The sequence below is a fragment of the Trichoplusia ni genome, chromosome 8 (assembly GCF_003590095.1).
Source record: "Trichoplusia ni isolate ovarian cell line Hi5 chromosome 8, tn1, whole genome shotgun sequence".
Classification (NCBI taxonomy): domain Eukaryota; kingdom Metazoa; phylum Arthropoda; class Insecta; order Lepidoptera; family Noctuidae; genus Trichoplusia; species Trichoplusia ni.
In genome coordinates, this window is record NC_039485.1 from 3,944,952 (window position 1) to 3,960,196 (window position 15,245).

The 15,245-nt window shown below is 33.2% G+C and overlaps 3 protein-coding genes across 3 annotated transcripts; 1 reads left to right on the forward strand and 2 right to left on the reverse strand.

Annotated features, from left to right (window-relative positions):
- Window positions 1–1,612: 1,612 nt before the first annotated feature.
- On the forward strand, window positions 1,613–3,176 carry LOC113496766. The gene is made up of 5 exons (XM_026876088.1): window positions 1,613–1,644; window positions 1,731–1,985; window positions 2,145–2,382; window positions 2,821–2,895; window positions 2,987–3,176. Exons 1-5 carry the CDS (start codon window positions 1,627–1,629, stop codon window positions 3,145–3,147), a joined length of 747 nt encoding a protein of 248 aa, XP_026731889.1. The 5' UTR covers window positions 1,613–1,626; the 3' UTR covers window positions 3,148–3,176.
- A 553-nt stretch (window positions 3,177–3,729) lies between these two features.
- On the reverse strand, window positions 3,730–5,638 carry LOC113496896 (putative nuclease HARBI1). Its single transcript, XM_026876280.1, has 6 exons — window positions 5,105–5,638; window positions 4,726–4,994; window positions 4,462–4,617; window positions 4,188–4,344; window positions 3,862–4,110; window positions 3,730–3,775 (listed from the first exon to the last, which is right to left on the reverse strand). The coding sequence occupies exons 1-6, from the start codon at window positions 5,314–5,316 to the stop codon at window positions 3,766–3,768; spliced, it is 1,053 nt and encodes a 350-aa protein (XP_026732081.1). The 5' UTR covers window positions 5,317–5,638; the 3' UTR covers window positions 3,730–3,765.
- Window positions 5,639–12,047: 6,409 nt separating this feature from the next.
- On the reverse strand, window positions 12,048–13,156 carry LOC113496720 (chymotrypsin-elastase inhibitor ixodidin-like). The gene is made up of 3 exons (XM_026876036.1): window positions 13,023–13,156; window positions 12,552–12,740; window positions 12,048–12,136 (listed from the first exon to the last, which is right to left on the reverse strand). Exons 1-3 carry the CDS (start codon window positions 13,105–13,107, stop codon window positions 12,132–12,134), a joined length of 279 nt encoding a protein of 92 aa, XP_026731837.1. The 5' UTR covers window positions 13,108–13,156; the 3' UTR covers window positions 12,048–12,131.
- Window positions 13,157–15,245: the final 2,089 nt, after the last annotated feature.

Sequence of the window (15,245 nt, forward strand, 5' to 3'; positions counted from 1 at the left end):
TGAGTCTTTGTGCAAGTGAATTGAATTTTTGTGAAAGTCCCGCGTTACGAGGATTAAATTCATTAGAGAGACAGTTGTTTTTAAAACAATAATGAGAAAGGCACATTGGTAATTTGCCAGGCTACCAGGAAAAAATATAGTAGATAGCTAAAATACACGTGTAAAAATCGCTTGGAAAATATAATGATGCCTTGTTATTACATAGTAATATATAGGTGTTGTCGGCGTGTGTGTTCTGTGAAACAAATAATTGCACGTCTTGAGCGAGACGTGAAGGCGACGACTCATTATTTCGTTCAAACATAGCAGCTGCATGCAAAATGTAAATTGAAATAATCGTAAATACTGTTCAGCTACAAATTGTTATTAATGGAATAGTAAATTACGTGCACAAATACGTTACGTTTTTACTATAGTTTAAAATTGTTTCTTTTCTCTCTCGACTCAAAATATCTAATAGTAGTTTTTTTATCAATCCATTGCCGTTTCAATCAAACAGTTTAAAAATTTTCATACGTTTGGTGTGAATCGCCTAAACATAGTTACATTACGTTCTCTGAGATGATTGAACTGTTTGGCTCAAACAACATAAAACTTACGAGCTTTAATTAAATGGTTGGAATTTAAATAAGAAATGGTTCGATTATCTCAACAAAACTCCTGAACACCAAGTTCCATGAAAATTAAAATGTATCTGATGTTGTGTGAAGCTAAAGAATAAAGATATTTCGAATCAAATAGAATGAACTTTTATTTATAATTACTTAATGTAATACATAAAAACGCGTCAATAATCTTTAAGCATAGCATAACCATAATTGACGTGTCATGCACGCATTGATTACTTTACGCATGACAGCGCAATGCACCCACATGATGACGCACTTAACTCTCCAGCAAAAAGTTTAAATAATGAAGGAGTTTTCATTAAGAATAGACTTACGTCATACATGAAGAGTAATGATGTATGACGTCATTTGTCTGCGTGGTTATGTATTTATTTGACGACTGAATCTTGACTATAATAAATCTCTATAAGGAAAATGTTTTTGTTATAATATATCTAGGTAACAGCATTATTAATGCCCGGTTCCTATAACTTACGAGCCGTCATTGGGAAAATGTAACCATCCGTAATCTAGTTACCATTACCAATGCAAAACTAGCGTTCCACAACGCCCTACCTGCAACGAGCATCCGTAGCTAACCCACCTACGACTCGTTCGTTACTGTCCCTCTCGTTCCTCTTTACGTTTAGTTACAAGAAAACATTGTACATCAGTCATGCAAAAAAAATCATACGTTTTCATATTTTAAATAAGTATTAGAACAAATTACCGTACAATTACAATAATAATTTGATTTACCTTGACATCTAAGCTTAAAATAAGTTTACATTCTTAGTATCGCAAGTTTGATGTTACGTATGCAAGGGGTAGACAAAACGCGTGACAATACAATGCAAACCCCGTATCGCATGACATTGACATCTGTCTTCCCGTCTTCCGTGTCCGTCCGCGTCTTTAAAATAAAATTGTTATTAATTTGTTTTATAGCTTCTTGTTAATACGCGCACCGTCTAGTTTTATTTCTAGGGACACAAATTCAAACAGTAACTAAAATAAAATGGATTCTACTCCGTCGGTAAGTAATAGTTTAACTGTAGTTTAACTCACACAAAAATATATCAGTTTTGTCACAGGTATGAGCACTGTTATTTTATTTTACAGAAAAATAAAGCCATGAGTAAAGACGAAATCCATTGTCTTGTGGAATTAGTAGAGGCAAACAAAATTATCGTAAGTAAAGAGACGAATGCCTCTACTAATAGACTTAAAGATGAAGCATGGGTTTCATTAACAGCTGCTTTTAATGCCAGAAATGGAACAATCCCCAGGCAAAAAGAACAATTAAAGTCCAAGTGGGACAATTTAAAAAAGGCAGCTCGTAAAAGAGCCCAACAAATAAGAATGAACCATTTAAAGGTAGGTAATGTAACTTATCTGTATACTACTGACTTTTATTTGTACTAAGTAAAAAATTTCATAACTGTCTTTTTCTACATAAAACTTAAAAATTGAACAAATAATTAGATAAAGTGGTAGGTACCTAATTTATTACTAAAATATCATGTTTTTGTTTAGACTGGTGGTGGAAAGCCCGACTACATACCGCCGGATGAAACGTTAAGTAAAGTAGAATCCTTATTGGGTTCAACATGTAATGGCTTTGTTGTGCCTTTTGGTGGGGATGGTGTGGGTGATGTAGGTGATAACATTGTGGTGGAGGTTTTTAATGAAATTGGTGAAAGTCCTAGTGCTGGCATTATAAGTAATGAAAAAATTAATGATGACTTGGTTTTTACCCCTACTACGAGTGGAGGTATACTTAATACTTATTGTTTTGTTATGTTGCAGCATTTGATATTGCATTTAAATTAATAAGTTATATACAAACTTGAAGTAATATGTGTGTCATAGTGCAACTGCGTAGTTCTAACCTATTTATATTTGTCTACTAAATAATATAATATTACTAGCTGTTGCCCGCGACTTCGTCCCCGTGGGTAGAAGATATAAGTTATGATTTAGGTATACCTGCCCGGTTTTTTTCACATTTTCCATTATATCTTAGCTCCTATTAGTCGCAGCGTGATGGTTTATAGCCTAAAACCTGCCTCGATGAATGGTCTATTCAACACAAAAAGAATTTTTCAATTTGGACCAGTAGTTCCTGAGATAAGCGCGTTCAAACAAACAAACAAACAAACTCTTCAGCTTTATATATTAGTATAGATTAAATGCATTATTATGATTTCAGGTCTAAAGCGAAAAGCAGAGGAAAGAAAATTTTTGTTTGGCATGCATAATATGTCAAATTCATTAAAAACCAAAGGTAGGTATTTACTCATATAGGTACTTACTTACGATTTATTAATATTTTTGTATAATTTTTATCAGTCTCAATGATAATTGTATTTTTTCAGAAAAAAAAAGAAAAGAAAACGACGACAGCCGACAGCAATTAAATTTGGCTGCAAAATACTATTACGAAAAGAAAGCAGAAAAATTAGAATTAGAAATAAAGTTACTTAGAATCGAATTAGCTAATAAGGAGAATAATTGTAATTGTAATTTAAATAAATAGGTTTTTTTATAATAGTTACTTAGAATAGAATCCTACTACTATTATAAAGGCGAAAGTTTGTAAGTATGGATGTATGGATGTTTGTTACTCTTTCACGTAAAAACTACTGAATGGATTTGAATGAAACTTTACCACAATATAGCTTATACATCATAATAACACATAGGCTACAATTTTTGAGGTTTCTAATGTGAAATCATAAAAAAACACATTTTTTGCGCTTAAACGGGGATAATTCTAACCACGTGGACGAAGTCGCGGGCAACAGCTAATTAGCAAATAAGGAAAATAATGTAACTAATTTAAATAAATATTTTTTGTAAATCTAAATGATTAATAGAAATAAAAGCTTTGATTTTCATTATCTATTTATTGTATTATGAATACATACAACCTCTTACACCCTAACACTATCTCTATTCACTATGGGACAATACAAACATGTCATATCTAATTTAAATACCTAGTCATATTTACTTATTTTCATACAAGAATAAAGTAAAAAAATAAATTCAAACAATAATTGTAATAAGATATTAGACCAATAATCAAAAATTCTTCATTTGTTACATATTTCCTGGGTCATACTCTCTCTATTGTGTGCAGGCCTGTGGCATCTCATATCAAGCTGTAAACAAAAAAAAAATGAATGCACTGATCATGATTACAACAAATACTTTTAGGTACTAAATACAAATAATAAAATATACTCACTTGTTAAAATATTGTGTGATTAGATTATCTCTTTCTGTAGTACCAGTCTGATTCGAACTTTCATTATAACTTGGTGAAGGTACATCTGCATCTAGAATTTCCACTTCTGGTGGTATGTCACTGAGGCTTCTCAACCGGCAAATATTGTGGAGTACTGCTGTTGCTATGATCACTGCATTGGCTCTTGAGAGGCTTAGGCGCATTGTCAAGGCTACAATAGGAAATCTTCGTTTCCAAACTCCAAAACATCTAAATAAGTATTCATGTAATGTGTCAGTTAAATATTTTTCACAATAACAAAAATATGTTATAAATAAAATGAATACCTTTCAATACAGTTCCTAGTACGAATATGGGCTTCATTATAAAGTTGTTGACTCTGTGTTTGGGGATTTAACAAAGGTGTTAAAAGGTATGATTTTAGTGGATATGCACTATCTCCAAGTAACCATTTATTGCTAAATAAGCCACTTTCACATTGAGCTAAAAACAAGCAAATAAATATAATGGGGGTATTATTATAAACACACTTATTAAACATATTAAGTATAAAAATGATTAAATAATAAAAGTATCAGAAACACCATTAATTTTCTTTACCTCGCAGTTCAGAATTATTAAATATTGTTGCATCATGTGCTGAACCAGGCCAACGTGCCACAACATTCATAAACAATAAATTAGCATTACATACAGCTTGCACATTAATGCTAAAGTAGCCTTTTCTGTTTCTGAATTCTTCTCCAATTTGAGAACCTGTAAAAAAAGTGTAAACTCTTATAATTAAAATCAATCTGAAGTAGTAAAATGAATGAAATTGTTAAGTTTACTTGATAAAAAATTATTATGTATGTATGATCTTACATGGTGATTGAATTCTAATGTGTGTACCATCAAGAGCTCCAAGAACACGTGGAAAGCGTGATATATTATAAAAATCCTGCTCAGTGTTTGGGAGCATGCGAATATATGTGTTATATAGCCGTGCTATAGCACAGCTAACATCAAATACGATACGACAAGCTGATGTTTTCGACACACCTATAAAATCAGCTACTGATAATAACATTGTTCCTAGTGCATAAAAACGTAAAGTAAGCAGCAACTGATGTATTGGTGGTATTCCATGGTTTCTAAAACAAAAAATATTTGTAAATTGAGTAGCTAAATAACACGCAAACTGAATTAAAGTTTTTAGGTTATTTAAGTAATACATAATTATTATGTTTTATTATGTACAAACCGTCTTCCTTTCACTCTTAAATTAGGATAAATTTCACTGAGTAATTGTTCCACAGCGGGTTTGTCGAGCCGAAATCTCAGCTGAAATTCTTGGTTATCAAGCACGGAAAAATAATCAATCCTTTGTTTATAAATTCTTAATCCCACTTCTTGATCCGTATCTTCGTCTGATAACAAAGCCATGATTTCTCTATCACTTTCAGAGCTCGACATTATTACAGAAATCACGATAAACACAATTTCAACCAAAAGAAAATGTTCACGATTGTTAACTGACCGAATTTGACCAGTAAACAAAACGGTAACGAGACGTTGTTTTGACAGTTCAGTGACGGTAGAAAATATTTATAGGAACACATTCCAACACATTTCCATACTTTGTGCTTACTAACGCCCTCTCATCCGTTAGTAATCAGATGTCGGTTATTTGGGTAACGAGTAGTGTTTTATAGGAATGGTTTCGTGTTACGCCTGGTTGAAATTTTAACTATTCGTAACAGAAACGATTCGTTTTTGACTTATAGGAACCGGGCATAAGACATGCAACAGTTTCCTCATGCGTCAGAGGATTAAAAAAGTTTTAACTCTGAGACTACGTTCTGAGCCAAAAGTTGAAAAACGAGAAAGTAATTTTTTTTATTACTGTAAAGGGTATAGTAATTGTAGGTGTGTGTGGTGGGGTATTGTAATTATAGCGTTTCTTGTTAGGCTAGCTTTATGAATACATTTTCAGTTTTTCATATTTCTTTAGGCCGCATAAATAATTATAGGATATTACCCTAATTGCCCCATAACTCGATAAAATCAAACGTAAACAATTCAAACTATTACCACTAAATAACTGATTTAATATTTATGCAAGTAGTCGCGTGCGTCGATATAATTTGTTAAACTTTTATTGTTTGTACAGAATGTTTTAATGCTATTTAAATTAAACAAAGCACGAATTACGTGCAATAAAGCATTAAACGCCACCGTGACTTGTACTAGCACTTTAAAGCCGAATAATGCAGGGTATTGTTCCTTAAATTTCAACTTTGCTTATGCAAATTACGGGGCTCTATTGAAACTTTACAATAGAAACTTGCTCAGTTCATAATATGTACTATCCGAGCGTACATGATTTAAATAGGCTGAATCATTGGCTGAATAGAGTTTCCATTGCCTACCAGTTTTAGCGGCAATTGAGCTTTTGACAGCTGTCACATTCATAATGGTTTGCGATTTAAACTTTTGTGAAGCAACCTTTTTTTGTCAGTGTACAATTTGTGGAAAAATATTGAATACGTTCATTATAAAAGTTTTTAAATTTTGTTCGCATTGACATGGCCAGAAAATAAATTGAATTACCAAACTCCAGTGAATCAATGATGAATGTATTATGCCTTTTTACGTACCCATCCCTGCCCTGCCTTTGAGGATTTTAAAGAAAAAATGTCCTATTTCATTGTATAATAAATTTAAGAGATTTAATATATATCCGTTAAACTTTTAATTATTTTTACTTTCATTCATAACCATTTTAACAGAATACTATAAGGCAGCAGTCTCTCCTTATTCACTTAAGGCAAACAAAATCTATCTAGAATACCGCTGTATAAACCTACTTATCTTCCATACTAGCTCAAGAACCTCATCACTACCATAAGAAGAGCCGTTGTAATGGTGGGAGCGAGACAGCTCACTACACGAAGTGAGCATCGTCTCTCTTCCACAACTGCAACTGGCTCACTTTAGGAGATATTGGTAAGGCGCTTTGCTCGGACAAAACGTGACACTAACACGAATAAACGTAATATCACAACAACGCTTTTCTATTCATGAAGCAATTTAAAATATCTCAACTGTTACAACTGAATGTTTATGAAAATCACGAAATATTTTAACGTTTCACTCACGAATGTACACAAAAATACACGAAACTGGATATTCCAACAGAAACATCGTTAATGTTGTAACGACTGGTGGTTTTCCAAAAAAAGTTCCGTTTTGCGGTCACTGCGTGAAATGGAAATCTGAATACTGGATGTTTTTACAATATTAAACCTTCTTCAAACATTTAATTATGTATTTGTGTCTTTAAGATAAGGCAACAAACAATAACATATTTAACAATTTCTGACTGAATTTTTTACTGAAGAAAAAAATTTTGATTCTTGCAATGAACAATAATACCAGCGTGTTATTGCTTTATAAGCCAAAATTCTCACGATATATTTACAGCCTTAAACTCTGATTCAACTGCAAATGCGTCAACGCAATGCAGTGAAACGCTTCCTCTTAATTAAAGAGACAAGATAACAATGCAATCTCCATTTAGCTATCCAAAATAAATGAACAACTCTGCTTATCCAAAACAATACCAACACAATAAAAATACCACATAAACTTGATACATGTGTGAAATAAGGAACTGTCAACCACATTCAGTTTGCCACGGCGTAGATAAAAGGGATGATTTTTTGCTTTGCCATACGAGTAAAACAACCAAAATTAAGTTGGCATTTTTGCTCTATAAATACAGGGTGTCCTTATTTATGGCTTGTGAAAATACAAGCTCCTTTGTTACCAGTTTTTGTGTGAGGTAACGTAATTTACTTAATTTAGAAAATGAACATGCTCTAGGTGGGTTAGAATTACATGAAAATGTTAGTGCCGTTATACGCAGTCGCAATCTACTTGTGAAGGCTACATTATATTTAGTTATTTATGATGCCCACAGAGGGAACTGGGTGCGTTTAATTAATAGAGTTTGTGAACTATTCCGCTATATTTTATATTGTTTATCAGTTACGTGTTGTCGACAAGGATCAAACTGTGATTAAACTATGATTTATATTTTTTGTTGCTTGGGTCCGATATGGGGCCGTTGAATGGGGTTTCAATTTTAGGTTAGAACTTATATATATTATCATTTAATTAATTATTTTTTTTCTTGTTTGTGAACTTGAGCATACCAAAGAAAATAATAACAGCATTATTTTTCTAGTTCACGTTAATTATTGGTTCGTATATTATTTTGTCCTAAAGTCTTACGAACTTTGGAGCCTCAGATACTCCATTCCGTTTACGCAAAATTATATTAAATCCTTGACAATACAAGGATGCTCTTCCATATTTACTAAATCCTCCTTGATCACATCACTCTTAAAGACATGCCCAAAAGAAGATCGAATTTCCATTTTCACCGAACATCCCACCCAAATTGCATTAATTAGATAGTCAAGTAAGCTCCATAAAACTAGGAGGTCGCACCTTCCCCAGACGCATTTGCAAATTAAAACTCGTGTTCCATACAAAGTTGTAAGGTGATAATTAAAACTCCTGCTAACTAAGTCTGCGTAACATATTGCAGTTTAGACGAGTTGCGGATTTTATATTTATTTTTATCCTCCATGGAACGGGAAGTGTTTGTGTGCAGGATTTGTGAAAGTTACAGTTCAAAACTAGGTTCTATGATTTGTTTTTTGAAATACCTATTCATTGTGAAACAAATGTTAAGTTGATGGTCTTAATTATTGAGAATTTCTCTGGAAAAACAACTTGGGGATAGTACAGGAAAAAACTAAAGCTAAATGTTTTTGGAATAATATCATTAATACCATCTTATAAAAATAAAATAAAATCTTATAAATATTCCTCATCATCAGCCCATTTGTTCTCTGCTGGAAATAGGCCTCTCCAGTTGCACGCCATCGAGATCTATCTTCTGCTGCTCGCATTCAGCTCCTGCCAGTCATCTTTCGCAGATCACCGCTCCACAGCGCGTGGCATCGCCCTACACTACACTAAAACAAATATTCCTACGTTAAATATACCTTATCATCTTTGATGGGGAAAAGAACATGGAAAATTAATTACTAAAAATATAATACAAGATGAATATATGCTTGTTATTTTAGATCAACAAGTCACGGCATTGTTAGCTTAGGATGTTTTTGTAAACAATATTTACACCTGATAGTAAACAACGGCCCATTAGTGTAATGATTTTCCTCTTAATGCGCCCATGGTACAATAAACCATATATATGTGTATATAATTCTATGTGCGTGTCAATGATATTGATCTCCTCTTAAACAGCTTGACCGTTTTCAATGTATTTTTCTGTATGCTGTGTGGCGTCCAGTGGTACGAAATTCGTAGGATCAGCTAGTTTGTATATCCCTTGCTGGTAAACTTACTACCGAGTCCCATTTCAATATTAATTTGAGAGTTTTAATAAATAAAAGATTTTACAATAAATTACGTAATTCCATTTTTTTATTTTAACTACTTTAAAGTATGCTAAAAAAGTTTTTTGTTGGACTATCATCCATAAACGGTCCTGAAACAAATATAATTATAGGTTGTAAATTTTTTTCCAAAAAGGAACATTTTTTAAAGTATTTTGTCCTGACCTTGACCTACACAGAAGGGAAGAAGTAAATACACTTCCAGTCCTCCTATTAACTTCTGATTAATTTCGTTGTGGTTCCAAAGACAGTAGTAAATAGTTTCGCTGGGTCTCACCGCGCTTAAGAACTGGGTCACCGTTGGATGTCATTTTTGCTCCTGCTTAACAGGAGTTATGCTGAGGGCTATGTGTGGAATACTTGTGCAAAAGAAAAAAACGGGTACCTCATTATTCCTAGCTACGTCCAGCATTCTTCAACTGGCACACATAAGCCTTCAGCGTTACTTAGCATTCCATCTTTGCAAAGACAGGCCGGTTTGTAACAAGAGGCTGAAACAGATGGGCAAGCAGGAGGAGTCTTCAAATGATCGCAGGTCTTGTAACACGTTTCCAATTCACATGAGGTGTACTCTTCGAAGTCGAGGCAAAAATAACCTGAAGTACGAAGAATTATTCATAACTATTGAGGAGATCACACTCTTTTTTCAGATTTCGGGCTCTGATACCAGTTTTTCAAATGCAACACCGTTTTACAACTGTTATTTCACCTTGTTTTGCTATACTAGTGTTAATTTATTGTCAAATTCCTGTGAAGGAGCAAATAAAGATGTTTTTTAAGTCGGTTGATAAACAATCACCTTGGTATGGTTATCAATGCTCAAGGGTTGCTGTTCGTAAAACATTTGTACTTGGCTCCAGCTAGTTCTAGTCTGGTAGCTGACCCCAGCACGGTTGCGAAAAAGCTTGGTTGGTAATGATGATGATTTTAATAAATGTAAAAAACTATATTTTCTTTTATGAATATGTAAAATATGATAAATGCCACAAACATATAGCTATGATAAATTCAAGGTTGTGGTTTGGTAAGCTCTAATTATTTTTAAGCTTTTGCTGTTTCCTTATTTAAAATATTATAACTAAGTCTATTTTTCATTTATTCGTAGATCAAAGTTCAACCAGAACAATATAATATTATCAGGAAGTTAAAAAAAAGCTTTATTTTTTGTGGCCTTGAAACAATAAAATTAATGATTAACATTGAGAGCGTACCATTACAAATAGGTAAGCTTCTTAAATACAATCTTCATAAAGAATATACACTCACTCCTAAAATTGATTAAATAAATGATACGCAACAGTGAAACCCAGAAAATAAACAAACTGTTTATACATAAGACGCCATCGTAAATAGCATGAATCACTAACATGAGCATGTAAAATTAACGCGCACGGAAATAATGATGATATTATGCAGATAGATTTCGGTTTTTCATCTGCGGAAAGACTAGATCTATAGAGCATAAACATAAAAATTTAAAAGTCAACTGTCACATGTACAGTATTTTCGTACAGGCACAATGTAGCAAACGTCCTGTAAATCTAACAATTCTTACCTGCATTGACGAATAAAAAGATTTGTATTTGTCAAAAGTCAACAATTCAGTATTTATCTTAATAAAAGCTCAGCCTGTGGAAAAAAACCGTTAATCTAATCACCCAATAAAGATCTAAAAGTAAACTATATCTTTGTATCAAAGATATCTTACCAGGTGGGGGTGAAGGAGGTGGAATACCAGATACAGCAGTTAAAACTGCATAACTTATAGTTAATAGGTGAGTCGCCATAGTAACGTTGACGATGAAATCACTCACTTAAATGAGGCATTCGACATCCGTCTCTTCTAATATACGTGCCGTTCCGGTGTTTCCTAGATAAAATAACTGGTTTTTATCTAGTATGATTATCTTTTTCGTTAATGGGAAATCCCGAGTCATCAGTTGTTTTGGATAAATAGATACGTTGTAAAATGTATTACTGCACGGATAGCCGAGTGATTGAGGTCACCACGCAAAACACTGACTGCGATATGTCGTTGGTCTCCGTCCCGGGTAGGAGGAAAACGAACTGCCCCGTCACATTACGGTCAACCCTGGCTACTAAAGAGCCTAACATCTCTTTAAAGCTTTTTTAGTTGAGGAAGTGTGACAATAATCTACATAACAAAAACGGCATCTCTTTTAACGATCACAATAATATTGCTTTAAGACGAAAAAAATACGTTTTTAGTTCAGATGTTGTTCTTGTGGGAGAGGAATCCTTTATCGTAGGAATATGCCATTTACTCCTCTAAAATAAAATCATTTGTATTTATATTGCTTCACAAGAAGACAAAGATATACATAAAAGTATACAACACTGGGCCATATTTGTCGCCATCGTTATATTTAAAATGAAAGCATGAAAAACGAACTATTTTCGGCATTTTAGCAGATATTTTTTAGCAAATTTTTCCTACAGGTGACTTTACAAAGTGTTCAAATTAGGAATATATCTGCCACCTAATGGCTGCCACCACTTAGGCGAAGACGAATAAATGAAATGTCCACCTATTAAGTAATTTGGACAAGCTTGTTACATATTATCCCAACTAGCTTTATTCTTAGCTCAACAGCTCAACACCAGCCTTTATGCCAACGTCCATATGTCACGTACAGCTTAAAATTAACTACTCAACCCTCTTGTTAAGAAATAAAAGAAAAAATACTGTTTGATACGAAAATATATTTACGATACAAAGAAAAACACGAATTTGTCAATATTTTTATGATCCGAGTGAAGAGTTATATATAATCAATCTGAAACAAAAAAAGATTTAGGTATATTAATGTATCTTTTAATCCTAAGATATACTACCATGTGTAACAGAAAATGAAAAAATAAATTTTAGAGACTGGGGAAAACATTTTCATAGTGTCATAAAGTTATCTTGTTTTGAGTATTTTCAATAAATTCTATTGAATGGATCACTTATACTAATAGGATCTTTGCTTTGCACGTTTCTAAATTTCATTAAATTCGATATATTTTTTCTTTCGCTGCTTTGTCAGGCTAGAAATATATAGTCAAACTTCCAGACAAGATACAGATACGAAACCCTTCCGAATTAAAAGATCATTTTCAATCAGTCGTAAGCATCACCTACATTCGATAAGGACTTAGAAATTTACAACTACTATTAACAGGAAAATAAAAATTAATTTCAATACTTACGACATTGATCTTCTGGTACACATTTTCCTTCAGCATTCCTTAAAAAGCCTCCCTTACAGATACAGGCCGGTTGGAAGCAGCCAGCTGCGATGCTAGGGCATGGCGGAGGAGTCTTCAAATGCTGGCAGGTGGTATAACAAGCTTCCAGCTGACATTTGTAATAAACCTCGTTTTCTCTTGATTCGCAAACTGAAACATAAAAGAAAATATCACTTGAAACATGACAATGATTTCTTTGAAGCTGTTGGTATTTTGTACGATATAATATATTGAAGAAACATGGATATAGGTAATCTGACTGAATCTGAATAAGTTGCTTATAAAGTACGAAAACTAAAAATAAACATATGCGACATAGTTACGATATCATCGGAACAAATCACAAAGTAAAAATCCATAAAAAAATTAACTAATTCCACATAAAAAATATTAACAAGGTCAATCGTATTTACAAAATACAAACAAACTCACCTTCAGGTGTTACACTAGGTGGTGCTGCTAACACAACAGTTGAAGCCACAACGAACAAGCAAACAGCTAATACAGAGAAAGACATGGTAACGTATGCTTATGACGACGCCAGTCACAATGATGACCTAGTTAGTCGCCCGCCTTTTATAGTATCGAGTTTCCTAGATAAGTACGCACATACAACAAAAAAAATGACGGTTCTCAGCTGTTCATTAGCAAACATTTTTTTGGAATTGTACAAAATACAGTTGTTGATTATAAACACCATTTTGTATTGAGAATCACAGCTGTTTTAACTATGAAAATATTTCCAAAAACTAATGATGAAATGCAGTAGGAAACTTATTAGTATCTAAAAAGATTCTCCAGATCGGTGATAAAATATAGGTTAATATGGCATTCAAAGTTATTATCCTTATAACCTTTTCGATTTTAAATTAACTTGTGTAATGATGTATGTATTTTTAATGCCACATTATAATAAAATAAAAACAAAAAATTTAGTCCCAAAAATAAAAATAAAAATTTTAGCGTGAGCAACCCTTATCACTTAGGGGTATGAAAAATAGTAGTTAGCCGATTCTCAGACCTACCGAATACGCATATAAAATTTGGTATAAATCGGTTAAGCCGTTTCGGAGGAGTACAGTAACTTACATCGTGACATGGGAATTTTATATATTAGAAGATTACCTGTTGCCCGCGGGCCCGCCCGCTGCAAATTGACAATGATCCCACGGGAACATAAAATCGGGATAAAAACTATCCTGTGTTAATCCCAGCTATAAAATATATGTGTACCAAGTTTCGTCAAAGTACGTACGGTTTTTGCGCGCAAGAGGAACAAACCTCGATACATCTATGCATACAAACTTTCGCGTTTATTTTAGCGTTAGCAGGATCTTACTACTTACAAAGAACGGCAAAAAATTATACAAAGTGGCAAGTTTAAAATATATTGCAGACAATTTACAAACAGCCAAGCCTTTTTTTTTATATTTCCTTTTGATTTTCGTACGTTACATTGTCCTGAAACAAAATCATTTATTTTAAAATCAGTGCGACATTTACAGTAAAGACAGATAATTTCTTTATTTTATTTTTTTACACAAAAAAATCGCTAAATAAGATGTGTAAGATTACTTTAGTTTTTGAGAAGAAGTAAAGTGATGTGATTACTTACAACATTTTTCTATGGTCACACATTTATGTTCATCGTTTCTCAAAAAGCCCTTTTTACAAACACAGCCAGGTCTAAAACAGCTGGTCACAACAGGACATTTCCGTACTATCCTCAAATGATCACAAGTCTTGTTACAAACCATTAAGTCACATGTAATATACTGTTCATTTTCATTACAATCTGAATCTTTTAAGATGAAATAATAACTTTGTACCATGAAAATTAAGGCATCACAAAGAAAAGACATCTTGTGACGTTTGATTTCAGGAATAAAAACTCATTTAATTTGGAAATGAAGAGTTTTAGGTTGACTTGAAAATGGATTTGAACTTTTGTAACGAGTTTTGACTACAAAAAGTTTCTATTAAAAATAGATAAAACACTGTAAGGTGTATAATAAAATTTGGACAAGATTTGGAGTTCATCTCATCATTTGGACGACGATGGATGAATGGCGGTCAGGGATGCTACTATCCCACAATGGGTGCGTGATGAATTGCTAAACATTGCTACGCACTGGCCAAAACGGGAGACGGCCGTTCAGATTCAGTAAGTAACAGTTACACTACTTCCTCTCCCGAAGAGATGGTTGTCTTTGACGATTCCCACGCCGTATCAGAAGGAAAAATTAGGTCTTACCCACTGTCACCTTTTAAGATAAGAAGTCAGACGACACTAGACCGAAAGATACAGCAATAGATCGGCGTCTCACTTCCATAATTACGACAATTTTACTTTAGTAGCATCTATAAAAGAAGAACACTTTCATAAATGGCAATCTTCACACATAACGCGAAGGTTTTTTGTGTTTTTCTTCCACTTACAGTTACAGATAAATTACGGCCCATTAGTGAAATGATATTCCCCTTAATGTTTCCATAGAGTGACCACTTGCAACTTACGGGACACGGATCCGTATTGTATATTAACAATAGAAGTGACATGAAACACCCGACACTTCTTTTTATATAACGATAATATTTTTAGCTATCTCTGTAGCTTTATACATAACTAAGAAAGTTTTATTGCTCTCCAGAAAC